The following is a 20,146-nucleotide window of genomic DNA, read 5'->3' on the forward strand; positions in this document are numbered from 1 at the left end:
CCCGCACAGCCCCCTCCTCTTGTGGGCGGGGCTGTTACTGGCTGCGCGCGCACCCGTCGCCATTTTTCTCGGTCCTATCGCAGCTGTTGGCGTCTTTCTTCTCCGCGGTTGTACTCCGGAGCGAAGTGAGAGTCATGCCGGCGGGGCCCGTCCAGGTGATGGCTCCGGCCCAAGCCACGCCGCCCGAGGCCAAACAGGTATTTCTTGCTCGGGAAGAAAACGACTCTTTTCCCCCTTTAACCCACCTCAAGGCAGAGCCGCCATTCCCATGATGCATTGCGGGGCGAGGGGGGCTTTTCCCAGGGCGCTTTGCGCGAGGGACTTGAGGGCCCCCGTGGGATCATATACACACCTGTATTATATATTATACTAGCTTGAAAGGGGCATTGTTTGTCTTTGGATGTTCGGTGGGGTTCAAAGAGATCTCTGAATATGGGTGAACTACAACTCCCAGATTTCAAGGTTAATCACTCCAGAGTCCACCAGTGTACAAAGTTGGCCACGTTGGATCTGTATGCCGAGCCTGGTCCAGATCCGTACTCGGCTGGGTGCAGTGCTCTCTGGATAAAGGTGAACTACAACTCCAAAATATCCAGGTCAAATCCCCCAAAATTATTATTATTAAGTTATTATTAAACTTTATTTGTACCCCGCTAGCATCTCCCGCAGGACTCGATGCGGCTTACAAAGGCCAAGGCCTCAACACAACAAGAACAAAACAATAACAATACCATTTAGAGTAAATTAAAACATAAGCAATAACAAGACAATACATCAATTACAGAATAAAAAACCAGGGCCAGGCCAGTGATGGGTACAGGTTAAAAAGTGCTGGGTGTGGCAGGTGGTATGTTGGATTTCCGGGCAAGTGCAATGCACAGAGAGCCTTAAACTCGAATAAAGTGCTTCTGGGACATAGTGCTGGAGATTATCCTATTCCAGAAAGGCACATCGGAATAGCCAGGTCTTCAGATTCTTCCTGAAGACTGCCAACATGGGTGCTAGTCTAATATCTTTGGGGAGGGTGTTCCAGAGTTGGGGGCAACCACAGAGAAGGCCCTGTCCCTCGTCTCCAGCAAACACGCCTGTGACACAGGTGGGATCGTAAGCAGGGCCTCTCCGGATGAACAAAGGGATCACGTGGGTTCATACACGGAGATGCGGTCACGCAGGTAGGCAGGTCCCAAACCGTTTAGGGCTTTGTAGGTAAGCACCTGCACCTTGAATTGGGTTTGCTAGGTAAACGGCAGCCCAATAGAGCTCCTTAAACAGGAGGGTTGATCTCTCTCTGTAAGGAGCGCCAGTTAACATCCTGGCCGCCGCCCGTTGAACCAGTTGGAATTTCCGAGCCATTTTCAAGGGCAGCTCCACGTAGAGCGCATTACAGTAACTTCTCCAGAAGTACACTGGCAGCAACAACGTGTGTCAACCAGTGTAACAGCAAGGCAAAACATTCACATGGAACAATCAGAAAGAAAGATCAGCGTTTAAATGGCAGAAGTACAAAGATGTGGCAAGGAAGCACCAAGCGAAGAGCCAGAAGCCTCCTTTTCTTCTTCCTACTTCCCTCATTCCAGCCCCCCTCCCTCTCTCCATGAAGCCAAACAAACCAGGAATAAAAACCACACAAAACCAACTAACCACAAATTCCTCAAAGTGGACATGAGCACAAGGCATGAAGGCTGCTCTCTTGAAGCCCTGGCACTTGTTCTTAACTGGAAACATTGCTTGTGTGTCAAAGCAAAACCAGGGCCGAGCAACAATTCTTAATTCTAAATGCTCCTAAATACTCCTAAGTTGGGGCACTCTTAAGTAGAGATTCCACTGTATATATTTTTGGCTGGAGTTAAAAATGTGTGTGTTCTGACTTACAAACAAATTCAGCTTCAGAACAAACATACGGAACTGTTTTGTGTGTAACTTGGCGGCTGCCTGTTATAGCATTGTTGATGTTCACAATGTGGATGGTATTGATATAACTTATTATTGTCATTATTATTATCTAGTTCAGGAAATGCAGGTTCTTGTCCACTGGAGGGCCATGTCCTTGGCTGTTTGTTATCATTGTGATTAATCTTGCTGTTATTAATTCTTCACATTGCTGGAACTGGAGGCTGCTTCACCCGCAGTTAAATGTGTTTAGAATAACAGAAGAAGATACACAGGCTTAGAGACAAATCCTTAAAAAGAGTCTTGGCCTGGGATTGAGGAAAATGCATGTGCCCACTCACCCACCCCCTGCCATGAATTTCATGGATGGCTAGAAGTTATTATGTTGTTGATGATTATGATGATTCAGTTCTGTCCCACCATTTTGTTATGTTAATTCTCATTGCAGCCAGAAGATGAGCCAAAAGAGGAGGCAGTGCCCGCCAAGCCGGTGGTGGGCATCATCTACCCTCCGCCAGAGGTCAGGAACATTGTGGACAAGACAGCCAGCTTTGTGGCCAGGTGAGTGTTAGTCTTCTGTTTCATAGGAATCAATAAAGAGGACAGTTGTGGCTATGTCTGGCTATATGAAATTATATATATATGATATTAAAATATTCTATTTAAATGCACCATATTTAAATATATGACCTATAAGTGACAAGTATGTAGGTATGAAGGGGCAGTTTTAATCTCAGTGGGGAGGGAGTTCCAAAGTTTTATACAAATAAATAGAAAATATTTTATATTGTATGTTTTGATGCTATTGCAAACCGCCTTGAGTCCGTTGGAGAAAGACAATCTGGAAATTTCCTAAATAATAAGTTAATAAATGTTATTTAAATACAATAACAATAAATGACACATTTCTAGTATATATAGAGTTTAAGTACGTGTTTTTATAGTCATTTATGTAATTTTTTATTTTCAATGTTGTGCTTACAGGAGAAGTGGTATGAAGGGAGTGGTCTCAAATGTTGTGTATATTTTTGAAAACCAAGTGAAAACATTAATAGAAAAATAGATATATTGGGAGAAAAATTAAGTGAATAATAATAATCATAATAATGGGTGGGGAAAAGGGGGTTACTTGCTCTGCATTTGGGTGAGATGTCTGACTTTGGCTCGCTCCACCCAGGAATGGCCCAGAGTTCGAGGCCCGCATCCGCCAGAACGAGATCAACAATCCCAAGTTCAACTTCCTGAACCCCAACGACCCCTACCATGCCTACTACCGCCACAAAGTCAACGAGTTCAAGGAAGGGAAGGCCCAGGAGCCCTCGGCCGCCATCCCCAAGGTCATGCAGGCCCAGCAGAGTGCCCAGCAGCAGCTGCCCCAGAAGGTCAGCCCCTTGCTCTTGTTGGAAATGATAACCTTCTTCAAGCCTTTTCTAGTAATATGGTTCTTCATCATGGTCTCTGTGAAATCGCACATAGGGTAGTTATTGTTCCTGTGCAGCAACTATCATATGTACGGATTTCACAGGTGACCACTCAAAGAAACACGGTTACATGTAAGCAACCATTCTTTACCTATGATCCTGTTGCTTACTGATTCCTGTATGTATGTTTTGGTATGCAGCTTCCTTTACTCTATGGTTCCTGAAACTTTAGAAAAGGGGCTGCAGACCACATTCTGTCTTTTTCTCTCTCCTTTTGACTATGTGGCCTGTTTATAGTTGTTTTGTTATAAAAGAGATCTTCTGCCCAGATGGCACAGAGAATGATCTCAAACATATCTGAAATAGGACTGATAAGTTTTGTACCTGTGCATGCTCAACACATGAAGGTTGTGAATAAACCAAATATGTTATTTTTATATAAGTCTGCTTCATTTTGTCCCTTGAGTTCATGATATAAAACAATTTGTTGTTGAAGGCTTTCATAACCGGGATCACTGGGTTGCTGTGAGTTTTCCAGGCTGTCTGGCCATGTTCCAGAAGTATTCTCTCCTGACGTTTTGCCAGCTTGATTAGCATTGAATGTAGAAGCGACTTGCAGCATTCAATGCTAATCAAACCGGCTAATGGCAACATTCACACTTGCCTCCAATAGATAAATTTATTTCTCCCACCCTGGAAATCATTCCACAGGTGTATGTGTGTGTGTATATATATAAACAAACCCCACTTGTCTCATTTCCAACAGACCTCACAACCTCTGAGGATGCCTGTCATAGATGTAGGCGAAACGTCTATAGAGAATGCTTCTGGAACATGGCCAAACAGCCCAGAAAACTTACAACAACCCAATACAATAGTTTGTTTTATGTGAGCTTATAGATGTTTTTGGGCACTGAAAACCACTTCTAAAGTTCTGCTGTTTTTATCCATTGGCAAATCTCTGTTTGCCTAACAGATCTGAGATAACAGGTTATTTAGTCTAACAACTGAAACCATTGCCTTGCATAATTCTATCTGGTTGTATACCACAAGAGAAGATTCTACTCTAAAAAGGTTTTTGGCTCTTCTCTGAAAGGTCATGCTTTTCTAAAATGTGATGACCTCCAAAAAGTGTTTTCCAAAAGGTTATGAATGCCATTTTCCAAAAGCCCTTGCCCTTCCTTTTGACCCCCAACCCAGAAGTGATTGAGGAGATGTCAGCCTCTCCCTCTGATTCCTCCTGCAGCTCCAGGTCCAAGTCATCCAGGAGACAGTGGTGCCCAAGGAGCCTCCACCGGAGTTCGAGTTCATCGCCGACCCACCCTCCATCTCGGCCTTCGACCTGGACGTGGTCAAGCTGACCGCTCAGTTTGTGGCCCGCAACGGCAGGCAGTTCCTCACCCAGTTGATGCAGAAGGAGCAGAGGAACTACCAGTTTGACTTCCTCCGGCCCCAGCACAGCCTCTTCAACTACTTCACCAAACTGGTGGAGCAGTACACCAAGGTGAGCAAAGGAAGGTAGGGAATAATATCTTCAAGTGTGGGTGAGCGTCCAGAGAGCCCTGTGAATCCCAATTAATCATACTTAGGTTTTAAATTATATAATAGAACAACATTAAAATAGAACTTAACAAAATAAACATCTAGGGTGTTCTTTGGTCCATTAATTACATTATTATTATTTCATTATATTGTTATCTTTTATTATATTATATAATAATATTATATAATATAGGCTGGATGGCCATCTGTCAGGGGTGATTTGAATGCAATATTCCTGCTTCTTGGCAGGGGGTTGGACTGGATGGCCCATGAGGTCTCTTCCAACTCTTTGATTCTATGATTCTATGATTCTATATGTATATAATTTTAGATATTAGTAGTAGTATCCTTTATATCTCTCTAAAAGAAGAGACTTGTGGTGGCTCACAATCAAAACAATACTATATGTATTTTTATTTATTTTCAATTTCATTTTTGTATAGGTTTTTGGTTACTAAATTGGGCCAGCCTCAGTTTGGATTTTGATGGGAGGCTGCCATTGAATACAAAGAAAATGTTACAGAAGAAGGCATGGGCAAAATTGCTTAAGAAAGCTTACCCAAAAAAAAATTGGGGTCCCCATATAGGGGCCTAAATACCCCAAAGGTGACTTTTTTAGTGCTAGGTAGAGCCAGTCCTGGTTGAGATTTGGAGAGGATATCCCCCCAATAGGCTTGCTCTTATTTTGAATATACTCTTTCCTTCAGATCCTGATCCCGCCCAAGGGCCTGATCATCAAGCTGAAGAAGGAGGCGGAGAACCCCAAAGAGGTGCTGGACCAGGCCTGCTACCGAGTGGAGTGGGCCAAGTTCCAGGAGCGAGAGCGGAAGAAGGAGGAGGAGGAGAAGGAGCGCGAGAGAGTGGCCTATGCCCAGATTGACTGGCACGACTTTGTCGTTGTGGAGACCGTGGACTTCCAGCCCTCGGAGCAAGGTGGGTTGGGAGAGGACCCCATCTGCAAAGGAACATCCAGGGTGTTCCTTGGTCCATGAATGGTTACATTTCATTCATATTACTCCATTTTATATGGTGCTGTTTTTATTTTATTATATATATTAAAGTGTATTATATTGTGATCTTCTATTTTTTATTATATATTTTTCATTATATCATCATATTCTATTCTCATTCTTGTGTTTTATTTTATTATATATGATTATATTACATCTTTATTCTTATATTCTTTGGTTTCATTATATTTTAATTATATTCTATTCTTTTTTCATTTTGTAATTCTGTTCTTATTGTGTTATATTTTATTAGGTTTGTATATGTTATATGTTATTTTATTATAGTACATTTTAATATTTATTATTTTGTTATATTTTATTACATTATTATATTACATTTTAATCTTATTTTATTCTTTCATTCTTATATTTTATTATGTTATACTACAGTTTAAATCTTATTTTATTCTTTTATTTTATTCTTTTATTGTATTTATATCATGTTATTTTATTACATTATCATGTTGCGTTTTATTCTTATAACTATGTTATTTTAACAAAGAAGTCTACTTTTATTTTTGGTCTCTAGAGAGTATGAGTTAAACCATGATGTTTTGAGGGAGAGTAGATTTTTGTTGGGCAAGTGAAAGAACACTTCTGAAACTCATATATATATATATATATATATATATATATATATATATAGTGTATTGGCATATCTTTGTCCCTAACAGTTCAAAGAGATATTTAGGTGTATCAGTTTAACAGCTTATAAAGTCTATCAGGAAGTGTAGGTTTGAGACATTAATTTATATGATATTATTATATTAATATATTATAATATATTACTATTATTTTTATTCCACTTTATGTCCGTCTCTACAAAAAAAAAGAGATTCATAGTGGCTCTCCCTTTCTTTGCTGCAGGGAACTTCCCACCTCCGACGACCCCGGAGGAGCTAGGGGCCCGGATCCTGATCCAGGAGCGGTACGAGAAGTTTGGGGAGAGTGAGGAGGTGGAGATGGAGGTGGAGTCGGATGAGGAGGAAGGGGGCGAGAAGCCAGAGAAGGGCCCCCAGGAGGCCCCCGCTCCCCCTGATCAGGACACTCAGGTCCAGGACATGGACGAGGTCAGAGAGAGAGGATGGTTGGATGGATGGATTAATGAATGGATAGATAGATAAACAGAAAGATGAATAGATAGATGTTACTATTACCGTATATCAGGGGTCCTCAAACTAAGGCCCGGGGGCCAGATGCGGCCCTCCAAGGTCATTTACCCGGCCCTTGCTCAGGGTCAACCTAAGTATGAAACTACTTGAATGCACACAATAACAACAACAATCATAACTCATCAGCCAAAAGTAGGTCCACATTTTCCATTGAAATACTAATATGTTTATATTTGTTAAAATTGTTCTTAATTTTAATTATTGTATAGTTTTTAAATGTTTTGCACTATAAATAAGATATGTGCAGTGTGCATAGGAATTCATTCATGTTTTTTTTAAATTACAATCCGGCCCGCCAACTGTTTGAGGGACTATGACCTGGCCCTCTGTTTAAAAAGTTTGTTGACCCCTGCCATATATACTGGAGTATAAGCTGAGTTTGTCAACCCTTTTTTAGGCAAAAGCCCCCCTCGGCTTAGACCCATGTCAAAATTATTATTTTACTCTGTTATTATTTGTATTACATTTATTTTTTTATTCTTTGTTATTATTTTGACATTATTTTACTCTATTATTGTTATTATTACATTTTTTATTATTGTGTTTAGTTTATTTTATTCCAATGTTTATAGCCGGCCATGATGCCAGTAATTTACCGCCACAGTTAGAGGCTTGCAGCTTGATTGAGTCTGAACTGATGTTTTCATATGTGCATGTGTTTTATTTTATTGTATTTTAGGGTAAAATATGTAAATATTCAAAAACATTTGGCCAACCGATGACTCCATTAATGTAATTTTATTGGGATCTATTTTTATTTTGAAATTTACCAGTAGCTGCTGCACTTCCCACCCTCGGCTTATACTTAAGTCAATGTGTTTTCCCAGTTTTTGTGGTAAAATTAGGTGGCTCGGTTTATATTTGGGTCGGCTTATTCTCAAGTATATACATTATTATATTTATTTCTACCCTGCTTTATCTCCCCCGCAGGGGACTCAAAGCGGCCCAACATAAAAGCATCAGCATAACCATCTAAATTATACAAATACTAGCTGTGCCCTGCCACGCGTTGCTGTGGCTTTTAGTAAGAGTTTTGAAGTCTGTGCCTGGCCTCTCTTCCTTCCTTCACTCGCCCTCTTTCTCTCTCTCACACTCCTTCCTTTCCCCTCTTTCTCTCTCTCTCTCTCTCTCCCTCTCTCTCTCTCTCTGGCATCCCTCCGTCCTCCCCCTTCTTTATGCTTGTGTGTAAACTTGAGTATCTTCTGTTGGTCATGGGGGTTCAGTGTGGCATGTTTGCCCCAATTCTGTCGTTGGTGGGGTTCAGGATGCTCTTTGAGTCTTGGTAAACTCTGAATCCCAGTGACTACAACTCCCAAATGTCAAGGTCTATTTCCCTCAAACTCCATCTGTGTGGATATTAGGGCGTATTGAATGCTTTGGTCCGGATCCATCATTGTTGTCTTCCAAGTCGCCCCCTCCCTTCTCCCCACCCCTTCCCTCCCTGAGTCACTCCTTCCCTCCTCCCCCCCCTCCGGAAAGACACGCCCCCTCCCTTCGCCCCACCTCTTCTCTTCCTGATTGACTCCTGGAAGGAAAGGGGTGGGGCGAAGGGAGGGGGCGTGTCTTTCCGGAGGGGATGGGAGGAGGGAAGGAGTGACTCAGGGAGGGAAGGGGTGGGGCGAAGGGAGGGGGCGTGTCTTTCCGGAGGGGGGGAGGAGGGAAGGAGTGACTCAGGGAGGGAAGGGGTGGGGAGAAGGGAGGGGGCGAATTTGAAGACACGCCTCCTCCCTTCTCCCCACCCCTTCCCTCCCTGAGTCACTCCTTCCCTCCTCCCACCCCCTCCGGAAAGACACGCCCCCTCCCTTCGCCCCACCCCTTTCCTTCCAGGAGTCAATCAGGGAGGGAAGGGGTGGGGCGAAGGGAGGGGGCGTGTCTTTCCGGAGGGGGGGGGAGGAGGGAAGGAGTGACTCAGGGAGGGAAGGGGTGGGGAGAAGGGAGGGGGCGAATTTGAAGACACGCCTCCTCCCTTCGCCCCACCCCTTTCCTCCGTGACTCACTCCTTCCCTCCTCCCTCCCTCTCCGGTTAGACACGCCCCCTCCCTTCACCCCACCCCTTTGTGTGTGCCACGCGGGGGGGGTGAGGGGCGGCGCGTGCGCGCGTGGCGGGGAGTTTGCACCGCGCACGTGTGTGTGTGCCGCGCGGGGGGAGGGGGGGAGGGGCCGTGCGTGCGCGCGTGCGTGCCGGGGAGTTTGCGCCAGTGCGCATGTTCAGTTGTTTTGCGGTGTTTTTGTCGTTGTTGTGGTGGTTTTTTTTTAATTTGGAGTACATTAGTTTGTACCGAGTGGGTTGTCCTAGGGGCATGGCAATTCTGGTTCAGGTTCGTTGGGGAGTTGTGGAGTTATACGGCTCCGTACGACGCCCCTTACAGATTTATATTATAGATAAAGACATTATTATTATTATTATTATTATTATTATAACTTTATTTGTATCCCATCCTTATCTCCCCAGAGGGGCTCAGGGTGGCTTACAAGACAATAACAATACAAACAAGAGCAGCATAAAATATACAACAAAAACCAAAACACTACAAATGTGCACCAAAAGAAATAAAAGTAAAACATAACCATTGGCATGTAACATAAAACACGTCAAATCAAAATAAAATAAGCAATAAACATAGCAAAAGATTAAAAGTTTAAAACTGAAGTATACAAACCAGTCGGGACATACCTGCCACGAATCAAATTAAAATACCAGACTAAAGTATCAACGACAGGGTAAAAAACTTCAACCCATGTCGGTATTGGAAGATGTATTAACCATTATCAAACATTAAAACAGGATTTAAATATAAACAGTATTTAAAAAATTATCAGTTAAAATAAAATAATCCTCAGTCTGTCCATATCAGATGTAACATTATCCAAATTAATTAAACAGTCTAAAATACCAAGGGAAGTAAAATGTAATTATTAAGTGCAGATCCTAGATTTCTGTCACCATTCTGCTACCTGCCGTTCCTTGTGGTTCTGAGTGGAGCTCAACACAGTTAAAACACATCCTAAAGTACGTTCAATAGATTAAACATATTGACAAAAGGCAGTCAATAAATAAAATACGTAATCATTCAATACATTTGAGAGCATTTGCCTGTCATCGTGCTTGTATTATTACAATTATTTGTATTTATACCCTGCTTTTTATCTGCCAAAGGAGATTTGAAGCGACACACACTATTTAATATTTATCGTGTTTAAAGCAAATTGAGGGTACAGTTGTAATGTATCTAAAAACAAAGGGTTTTTTAAAATACTGTAAATAAATAAATAAAAGTTAAAAACTTGACATTATGCTAAACGTCCCTTGATCAGAAGTTGGCCATTTAGAGTGCCTTAGGTGTCGCTGTAAGAAGATCCTCCATTATTTTATTTTAATTTTCATGTTAGGAGCATCTTGAGAAACTGGTGTGTGAGAACTGGCCGTCTGCAAGGACGTTGCCCAGGGGATGCCCGGATGTGTTACCATCCTGTGATAGGCTTCTCTCATGTTTCCGCATGAGAAGCTGAAGCTGACAGACGGGAGCACACCCTGCTCCCTGGATTTGAACCGCCAACCTTTTGTTCAGCAGTCCTGCTGGCACAAGGGTTTAACCCATTGCACCACTGGGGGGCTCCTAGGTCCTCCATTGTGCATGTGACAGGGCTCAAGCTGCATTGTAGTAAGTGGTCTGTGGTTTGCTCTTCTCTCGCATGTCATGGACTCCACTTTGTAACCCCATTTCTTAAGATTAGCTCTGCATCACACTAAAAACCCATGTCAATTTAAAACAACACAGACAGATAAAAATTTAAATTGCCTGTTATTAATTACTTTTGGATTTTGAAGGGCTCTGACGATGAAGATGAGGGCCAGAAGGTGCCTCTCCCTCCGGAAGCTCCAATGCCGCCTCCTCTGCCTCCGACCCCCGATCAGGTCATTGTCAGGAAGGATTATGACCCGAAAGGTAAGGCCTGGGTCTGGACTGGAAGGAGGGAGGGAGGTTGTGGCCCCGGAGGTGGTGGTGGCGCTAACTGGTAGCCTTCCTTTCTCCCTGCCTTGCAGCCTCCAAGCCTCTGCCCCCAGCACCGGCTGCAGATGAGTACCTTGTGTCCCCCATCACTGGGGAGAAGATCCCTGCCAGCAAGATGCAGGAGCATATGCGGATCGGGCTGCTGGACCCCCGCTGGCTGGAGCAGAGGGACCGCTCCCTCCGAGAGAAGCAGACCGACGACGAGGTCTATGCCCCAGGTTGGTCTGGGAAGCTGGAGCGGGGAGAAAGTAGAACTGGGGAGGTGAGAAAGTGGGTCGTCTCAGCTGGAGAAGGCAGAAAGTAATGTTGGATAAAGGAGTAAGTAGAGCTCAGGAAGGGAGAAAGTAGGCCTCAGTGCTGGAGAAGGAAGAAAGTTGACCTTCTTTTCCGAGTTGGAGAAGGGAGAAAGTAGAGCTCAGGAAGGGAGAAAGTAGGCCTCTCAGACCTGGAGAAGGGAGGAAGTAATGCTGAAGAAGGGAGAAGGAGCTGGGGAAAGAACAAAGTATTATTATTATTATTATCATCAATTATTTCTATCTCGCTTTTTTCCTGAAACAGGACTCAAAGCGGCAAACAATACAGACAAAAAATTTACATAACCACAAAAAATTAACATAATTAACAAACCACAACATATCTAATGGAAATTATAAAAAAAATTAAAACCCATGGTAACGCAGACTGAATACACTATAAAACACAATTTAAACTTTCAGTAGATTAAAGGCCCGTCTGGTATGCCTTTTCAGAGCTGGAGAAGGGAGAAAGTAAAGGCGGAGAAGGTTGAAAGTAGAGTTGGCAAAGGGAGAAAGTGGGCCTCAGATTTGGAGGGAGAGTGAAAGTATGTTGATATGAATTAATATATTTAAATGTATCTAGGCCTGGACATTGAGAGCAGCTTGAAGCAGCTGGCTGAGCGCCGTACTGACATTTTTGGTGTGGAGGAGACCGCCATTGGGAAGAAGATCGGGGAAGAGGAGATCCAGAAGCCGGAGGAGAAGGTACGTCCCAAGACAAGAGTGTCATTGCTGCTGTTGCTGCTGTTGTGACGCCTAAATGTTTTGTTTATAATGGCTGTTATGTGCAGGTGACGTGGGACGGCCACTCGGGGAGCATGGCACGGACACAGCAGGCAGCCCAGGCGAACATCACCCTCCAGGAGCAGATCGAGGCCATCCACAAGGCCAAGGGGCTGGTGCCTGAGGATGACAGCAAGGAGAAGATCGGGCCCAGCAAGCCCAGCGAGATGGCCCCTCCGACCCAGCCCCCCCTGCCCCAGGCCCAGCCCCACCCCCACCCGCTGGGGCCCCCCACCTCCGCCCCCAGCCTCCTCGCCACTGGCGGGCCCCCCATCTCAGCTGTGCCACGGCCCCCTGCGGTGAGTGAGTGGAAGGGAAGCTGCAGGCCAAGAGAAGGCTGGGAGGGAAGGGGCAGGGGCAGCCTGGACAGAGGAAGGGGTTCATCCCCAAAGAATGAAATAGATATACTTAATAAATGTCTATATTTATCTATTGTGAGTCCCCTTCGAGGTGAGAAGGGCGGCATATAAATGTAGTAAATAAATAAATATTATTATATATGTTATATTTTGTAATGTGTTATTATAATATATATTCTAATTTAATGTGTTAAATTATTGGTAAAGTACTGGACAGTGAACACGGATCACTTCATATTATATAGTCTTAGAAGGTTTTCATACTTACTTTAGTTTTTACCCTTATCATCTAAAGTATTTAAATGTTTAATATTTATCTATCATATGCAATACTAGCTTTTAACTCTGCTTTTGATAATGTTTCCTAATACCTAAATACTATGTTGACGTTTCTTCTTTTTTTTTGGTATTGATTGACCATGATAGATAGATAGATAGATAGACTATCATACTAGATGTATGAGTGTGTTAATGTATATATAATTGTTTTGAGCAAACAATATTCACTCATTCATATATATATGAATGAATAGTGGGTTGCTGTGAGTTTTCAGGGCTGTCTGGCCATGTTCCAGAGGCATTCTCTCCTGACGTTCCACCCACATCTATGGCAGGCATCCTCAGAGATTGTGAGATCTGATATATGAATATTGTTTGCTCAAACGTGGAAACTGACCGACCCAAAGAGGCAGCAACGTAAGAAATGAATGGCTAAAAATCCCAAATTGATATGGTTCTAAACGAGAACCCCACTGAAAACTTTCTGATCAATCAGACATCTGACAACGTAATCATCTGTGGTTACTGTTGTTCGTAATTGGTCAAATGAATACAATGGTGGCATACTGTTTTCCTTCTAGCTAGTATTGCATTGACTGAGTCCTGCTTTCTGGTGTTTGTGTGTGCCTTCCCACAGATGCCACCCCCCATGCGGACGACAGTGGTGAGCGCAGTGCCGGTGATGCCCCGGCCCCCAATGGCCTCGGTGGTACGCCTACCCCCAGGCTCCGTGATCGCAGCCTCCATGCCCCCCATCCTCCACGCCCCCCGGATCAACGTGGTGCCCATGCCTCCCTCTGCACCCCCCATCATGGCCCCACGGCCTCCGCCCATGATTGTGCCCACAGGTCAGTTCCCCACGCCACCTTCAGAGGGTCATAATTTCACATATGCTCACAGTGGGGAGAAACCCAGTCTGGTCAGGCCCTTATGGACTCCATCCGTCAACTCCTGAAAGAAGAAACATCAATGAAACGAATCAATCAGTTGCTGAATAAATGAACAAATCAATCTATCATAGACTTACAAAATTTTCAAATATTGTTTTACTACTTTTATATTTTGATATTTTATTATATTTTGATATCCTAATGTTTTTGCCCCCCTTGTGGCGCAATGGGTTAAACCACAGAGCTGCTGAACTTGCTGACCGAAAGGTTGGCAGTTCGAATCCGGGGAGCAGGGTGAGCTCCTGCTGATAGCCCAAGCGTCTGCCAACCTAGCAGTTAAAAAAACATCCAGATGTGAGCAGATCAATAGGTACCGCTTCTGCAGGAAGGTAAAGGTGCTCCAAGCAGTCTACGGACAATGCTCTTCAGCTTAGAAATGCAGATGAGCACGACCCTCCAGAGTCAGACACAACTAGACTTCATGTCAGGGGAAACCTTTACCTTTAATATATTTTGGTATTTTAATCTAGTCTGATATTTTCCGCTCTCTCCCCAAATTCCCTTAAAAGCCTTCTTCCTTTGGAACTTATTGGGTTTCTGAAGCTTTCTTCTTCAGATTTTCTTTCTCCTCAGTTGACTAATTCTATCTAATTTTTGCAATCTAGGATACAGACAGGGACCGGTCAGCAGCCCAGGTAAGTGCGCCTGGAGTGTCCTTGTGTGCCTTTTCCCCTCTCCTTCAAGAGGTTATCTGCTAACCAAGACCTAATGTGCATGTCTTCTCTTCCTCTTCTTTTGTGTATCTGTGTTTCGATAGCATTTATCGTGGTTGACCTCCTTGGCTGCATGCTATCTCTCTGCTTCATCTGTGACCCTTTCTAACTTTCCAAGATGAGTCAGGAACCGTGTCTCTTTCCCTTAAAATCCCCCTAATTTTGTGTCTTTTCAATATAATTCCAAACCAAGGACCCATGTTGAGAGGGGGGATATTCAATGATGTTTTTAATGCCTTTTCCAGCATTTGTCCCAGCTCCCCCTGTGGCCCCAGTCAGTGCTCCAGCCCCGATGCCCCCGGTTCATCCTCCTCCGCCCATGGAAGACGAACCGGCCTCCAAGAAGCTCAAGTCGGAGGACAACCTGATGCCCGAGGAGGAGTTCCTGCGCAGGAACAAGGTGCGCCAAGCCCCAGAATGCCACAGAACTGGAGAGGGAATCTCTGGGTTTACCACTCTCTTAACTATGTCTCTTATTGGGCAAGTGGGCTTAATAAAAAAGACCCTCCCCATAAATGTACAGCAGAGCAATTCTGCTGCAGCAGCGTGACCCTGCGCCAGTAGCCCAAAGTGATAAAAGAACAAAAAGACACAGACCAATGTTATATCTTCCAAAGGAGGCTTTTTGTAGTAAAATAATATAGTTGCACTATTTACAATAACAAGGTTTCTACAACACAAACAAATACATAGTAGCTTTATACACTGTCTCCTTACACAGACTGATGCGTTCCCTCACTGAGACAAAACTAACTCTTAACAGGCTTCGGCCTACTCACTCTTCTCAGGACGACGCCAGCTCTGGCCCAATAACTCTAACAGGCTTCGGCCTAACACTTTCAGTGCTTGATTCACACTTTTGTAATAAAAAATACCCAGTTAATATTTCATATTTCTGACATCCCTTCATTTCTTAGGGCCCTGTCACAGTCAAGGTCCAGGTCCCCAACATGCAGGACAAGACAGAATGGAAGCTGAATGGCCAGGTGCTGGTCTTCACCCTCCCGCTCTCAGACCAGGTAAGGGACCTTGAGTTACCTAGAACGCTCCCAGAAATGTATCCCGGAGGACCAAAACCAGTATAATAGAGGACCTAGAACATTGCTATAACCTTCGCATGGGTGACCTAGAACATTCCTAGAATGGTACCCTGGAGGACCTAGCACATCACTAGAAAGGTCTCTTGGGTGACCTAGTATTGGAGAATCTTTTAGAGAAGAGCCAGAAAAACCCTTTAGTGCAGAATCTCCTCTCGTAGTACATAACCAAATGTAATTATGCTAGGTAATGGTTTCAGTTGTTTGATAGAATAACCTGCATTCTCCGATCTGTCAGAAAAACAGATTTGCCAGTGCATAAAAACAGCAGAGCTTTAGAAGTGTTGTCTTTTTCAGTGCCTAAAAAGGTACTCTCCCATGAAACAATTTGTTTCATATCACACGCTCAAGAGACAAACATGAAGTAGACTTTGATGGAAATAGCGTATTTCATTTACTCACAACTGTCGTGTGATCAGCATGCACAGGTATAAAAACTTGTTAGTCCAGTTTCAAATATCTTTGAGGTGGTTCCCTGTGCCAGTCAGCCAGGGCATCTCTCTTGTAACAAAACAGCTGTCAACAGGGCACATACTCAAAAGGAGAGAGAAAGAAAAAGCATGTGGTCTGCAGCCTCTTTTATAACTTCTCATAAACCATAGTGTAAAGGAAGCTGCACACCAGAACATACATACAGTAAACAAGAAGATCACAGACAAACAGATTGCTAGAGAAGGCTTGATTAAGATTGCTATTTCCAACACCTAGAACATTTTTCAAAAAGGTATCCTGGAGGACCAAAATACTTCCTAGAGCAATGTCCTAGAAGGCCTAGGCAATTCCTAGAGACCAAAACCGTTCCTAGAGATATGCCTTAAAGGATATAGTAAATTGTTAGAGATCCTTGCAGGAGCTAGAACATTCCTAGGACCAGAACAGCTCCCAGAGAGAGATCCTCAGTGACCTAGACAATCTCCAGAGAGGTATATTGGAGAACCTAGAACATCTCTAGAAAGATACCCTGGAAGACCAAAACAATTCAGAGAGAGAGAGTGATATCCTAGAAGACCTAGAATATTCTTAGAGAGGTATGGTGGAGCACGAAATCTTGGCAGATGTTGGTAATTCTTAGAAAGGTATTTTGGAAGAGCCTAGATGATTCCTAGAAAGGAATCCTGGGACCTAGAACTTCCCCAGACCTAGAACATTAATAGACAATTCGCTTTGATCACCTAGAGCATCCATAAAAATGCTGATTGGATGATCTATACCATTCTCTGTCTCTTAGGTCTCTGTCATTAAAGTCAAGATTCATGAAGCCACTGGGATGCCGGCTGGGAAGCAGAAGCTCCAGTTTGAGGTGAGGCCCTTGTAACAAGTGAATAATAAAAGGAAATAAAATGTGAAAGATAACCATGGGATTTATTTATTTATCATGTCAGAAGCAAATTGAGGGTAGAGTTATAATGTATAAAAAACCACAGACAGAGTTAAAAACTAGGCATTATGCTAAATTTCCTTTGACCACTTCAAGTGCCTCTAATGTCGCTGTAAGAAGGTCCTCCATTGTGCAGGTGGCAGGGCTCAGATCACATTGTAATCAGGGGTCTATGGTTTGCTCTTCTCCACACTCGCATGTCGTGGACTCCACTTTGTGACCCCATTTCTTAAGACTAGCTCTGCATCTTGTGATGCCAGAGCGCAGCCTATTCAGCACCTCCAGGTTGCCTGATCTGTGTGCCCAGGGTCTCATCTGGTCTCAGCCACTGGTTGAGGTTCCGGATTTTAACCTGCCACCTTTGGACTCTAGCTTGCTGAGAAGCTCCTGCGACTATCTCTGTAGGTCTTGATTTAAGGCGTTGGCATGCTGGCTGATAACCGAACAGAGGATGAGCCGGAGATGTCACTGCCTTGGTCCTTTCATTGCTGGCCACTACTTCCCGGCAGATATCAGGTTGTGCAATACCGGCTAAACAATATAATTTCTCCAGTGGTATAGGGCGTAGACATCTTGTAATAATGTGGCATGTCTCATTAAGGGCCACATCCACTGTTTTAACATGGTGAGATATATTCCATACTGGGCATGCGTATTCAGCAGCAGAGTAGCCAAGTGTCTTCACTGTATCTGGTTGTGATCCCCAGGTTGTGCCAGTCAGCTTTCGTATGAAATTGTTTCTAGCACCCACTTTTTGCTTGATACTCAAGCAGTTCTTCTTGTAAAGGTCAATTTTAATGTTTTATGCTGTTTCATCGAGGGCATTGAATTGTTTCCAACACTGAGTCCCCTTCGGGGTTGAGAAGGGTGGTATATAAATATTGCAAATAACTAAATAATAAATGTCAGAGCACGGTTCAGAGTGACGCCCAGGTATTTGGGTGTGCTGCAATGCTCCAGTGGGATTCCTTCCCTGAGATGCTTGTATGTTATTAAGGTGAAAAGCACACATATGTGTTTTAGATGGATTTGGAATCAGCTGGTTTTCCCTGTAATAGGCAGTAAAAATGCCTAAAGCTTTAGAGAGCTTCTGTTCAACCATTTTCAAAGCTCCTTGCTTGAGTGGTGATGGCACGATCATCAGCATAGATGAAACTCTCTGTCCCTTCTGGTAGTGGCTGATCATTTGTGTATATGTTGAACATTGATGGAGCAAGCATGCTCCCCTGAGGCAGGCCATTCTTCTGTTTTCTCTATCTGCTTCTCTGGCCCTCGAACTCAACCACAGGATATGATAATAACCCTTTTTTGTGTGTGGTGTCTTCGCAGGGCATTTTCATCAAGGATTCAAACTCACTGGCTTATTACAACATGAGCAGCGGATCGGTGATCCACTTGGCCCTCAAGGAAAGAGGCGGCAGGAAGAAATAAATAAAGCAATGAGGGAAAGCCATCCAGATAGCCAGTGAGGAATAGGACCCCATTTCTCAACTGAAACGTGTCCCACTATATTCCCATCGCAATCTCAGTGTGTTGGCTTCTTTCCTATTTTTCCCCTGTAGCTTGTTTCCTAGCTCTCCTCCATGTTTTTCCTCAGTTTAGATAGAAATACTATTATTATCATACAAATTGAAACATTTCAGTGAATGTCACATGTAGAATTTGACTCTTATAATAAAAATAGCTTTTCGGTGTTGAAATATGCGTGCGAAAATGTTTTGTATTTCAGTGAACTGTTATGATTGCATAATATTCAGATTAAAATCTAAATCTTTCAAGGAAGAAAATGGGATAGAACTGTTATGAAATATATTTAGATAACAAGATGAGTTATGTATTTGATCATTTAGTGTATATAAAAATTATTTGAAATGGCTGGAAAACTGTCACTCAGAGTGGTTAAACATGGCTATAGTTTATTTTCCTTTCTATTTGAGCCAAAATTATTACTAGTAATATGATTTGATTGAAAATTACTATTTGCTTTTTTCTAACAAATAGCATTACACATTACCAAATGGGTATTATTAAAAAACAAACAATGCTTTTCTCAAATAACCGCTGGGTCCACAAGCTATTAATGATAATAAACTTTATTTCTATCCCGTCACAATTATTATTTGTTGATTTACAGTATTTATATTCCGCCATTCTCACCCCACAGGGGACTCAGGGCAGATTACAATGCACATATACATGGCAAACATTTAATGCCATACACATACAATATATATATACAGACACAGAAGTAATTTAACATTATAGCTTTCCAGCTTCATGAGGATATGCTCGATTCCAGCCACAGGGGGGGCTGTTACTTCACCATCCACTTGTGACACCGAGTCCTTGAAGTACTTCCTCATTCTTACGCATGCTGCTGGAAGGTTTTAGTTAAATTAGCCTCCCCGCATAAAGCGTTAGCTAAATTTCCTACTTGACATATGCAACTGTCTTTTAGGCTGCATAGGTCAACAGCAAGCTAGACTATTCATGGTTGGGAGCTTACTCTGACCTGAGCTGGCTTCGAACTCCCGACCTCTCAGTCAGTAGTGATTTAATGCTGCTGGCTACTAACTAGCTGCACCACAGCCTGGACCATCTCCCCAGAGGGACTACCAGTGCCGAACATAAAATAAACAATACATAAACATATAGACTAAATTTTACAACAGCAAGCATTAAATAACAAATTAAAAAATCATAAATTGCAGTGATGCCTGCAAATAAAACTGACAGTTTTAGATTAGCAATCTAAGTGCCAAAGTGAAGCAATCACTAAGCCCTCATATCTAACCATTAGAATCTACTCAAGGTCAAAGGCCTGTCTAAAAAGCCATGTTTTTCGACTAGACTGAAAAACTTGGAGAGAGGAGGCTAACCTAATCTCCCTTGGGAGGGCATTCCAGAGTCGGAGGGCCACCACTGAAAAGGTCCTCTCGTCCCCAACTGCACTTGGGATGGTGGTGGGACCAAAAGAAGGGCCTCCCCAGCAGATCTCACAGACAGCACTGGTTCATAGAAGGAGACGCGGTCTCAAAGATAGGTTGGACCCGAAGCGTATAGGGCTTTATAGGTAATCACCTGCACTTTGAATTGGGCCTGGAAACTTATTGGCAGCCAGTGGACCTGCTTTAAAAGAGGCATGGTATGTTCTATAGCTAGTCCCAGTTAGTAATCTGGCTGCCAATCTTTGCACTAACTGCAGCTTCCAAGCCTTCTTCAAAGGCAGCCCCATGTAAAGTG

General features: G+C 43.3%; 1 protein-coding gene across 1 annotated transcript; it reads left to right on the forward strand.

The window, feature by feature from the left end:
• Nucleotides 1-34: 34 nt before the first annotated feature.
• SF3A1 (splicing factor 3a subunit 1) lies at nucleotides 35-18,603 on the forward strand. The gene is made up of 16 exons (XM_060785291.2): nucleotides 35-197; nucleotides 2,339-2,451; nucleotides 3,068-3,272; nucleotides 4,558-4,815; nucleotides 5,561-5,786; nucleotides 6,731-6,933; nucleotides 10,865-10,982; nucleotides 11,081-11,266; nucleotides 11,928-12,049; nucleotides 12,136-12,426; nucleotides 13,403-13,613; nucleotides 14,321-14,350; nucleotides 14,674-14,828; nucleotides 15,346-15,447; nucleotides 16,754-16,825; nucleotides 18,233-18,603. The coding sequence occupies exons 1-16, from the start codon at nucleotides 135-137 to the stop codon at nucleotides 18,332-18,334; spliced, it is 2,457 nt and encodes an 818-aa protein (XP_060641274.2). The 5' UTR covers nucleotides 35-134; the 3' UTR covers nucleotides 18,335-18,603.
• The last annotated feature ends 1,543 nt before the right edge of the window (nucleotides 18,604-20,146 follow it).

This window comes from Anolis sagrei, chromosome X (assembly GCF_037176765.1).
Source record: "Anolis sagrei isolate rAnoSag1 chromosome X, rAnoSag1.mat, whole genome shotgun sequence".
NCBI classification, from domain to species: Eukaryota; Metazoa; Chordata; class Lepidosauria; order Squamata; family Dactyloidae; genus Anolis; species Anolis sagrei.

Excerpts from the sequence above, each read along its gene's own strand:
- SF3A1 (XM_060785291.2), top strand. The coding sequence starts at position 135 with ATGCCGGCGGGGCCCGTCCAGGTGATGGCTCCGGCCCAAGCCACGCCG. Across the intron at positions 2,452-3,067 it reads ACAGCCAGCTTTGTGGCCAG|GAATGGCCCAGAGTTCGAGG; the intron begins GTGAGTGTTAGT and ends CGCTCCACCCAG. Across the intron at positions 14,351-14,673 it reads GGGACCGGTCAGCAGCCCAG|CATTTGTCCCAGCTCCCCCT; the intron begins GTAAGTGCGCCT and ends TGCCTTTTCCAG.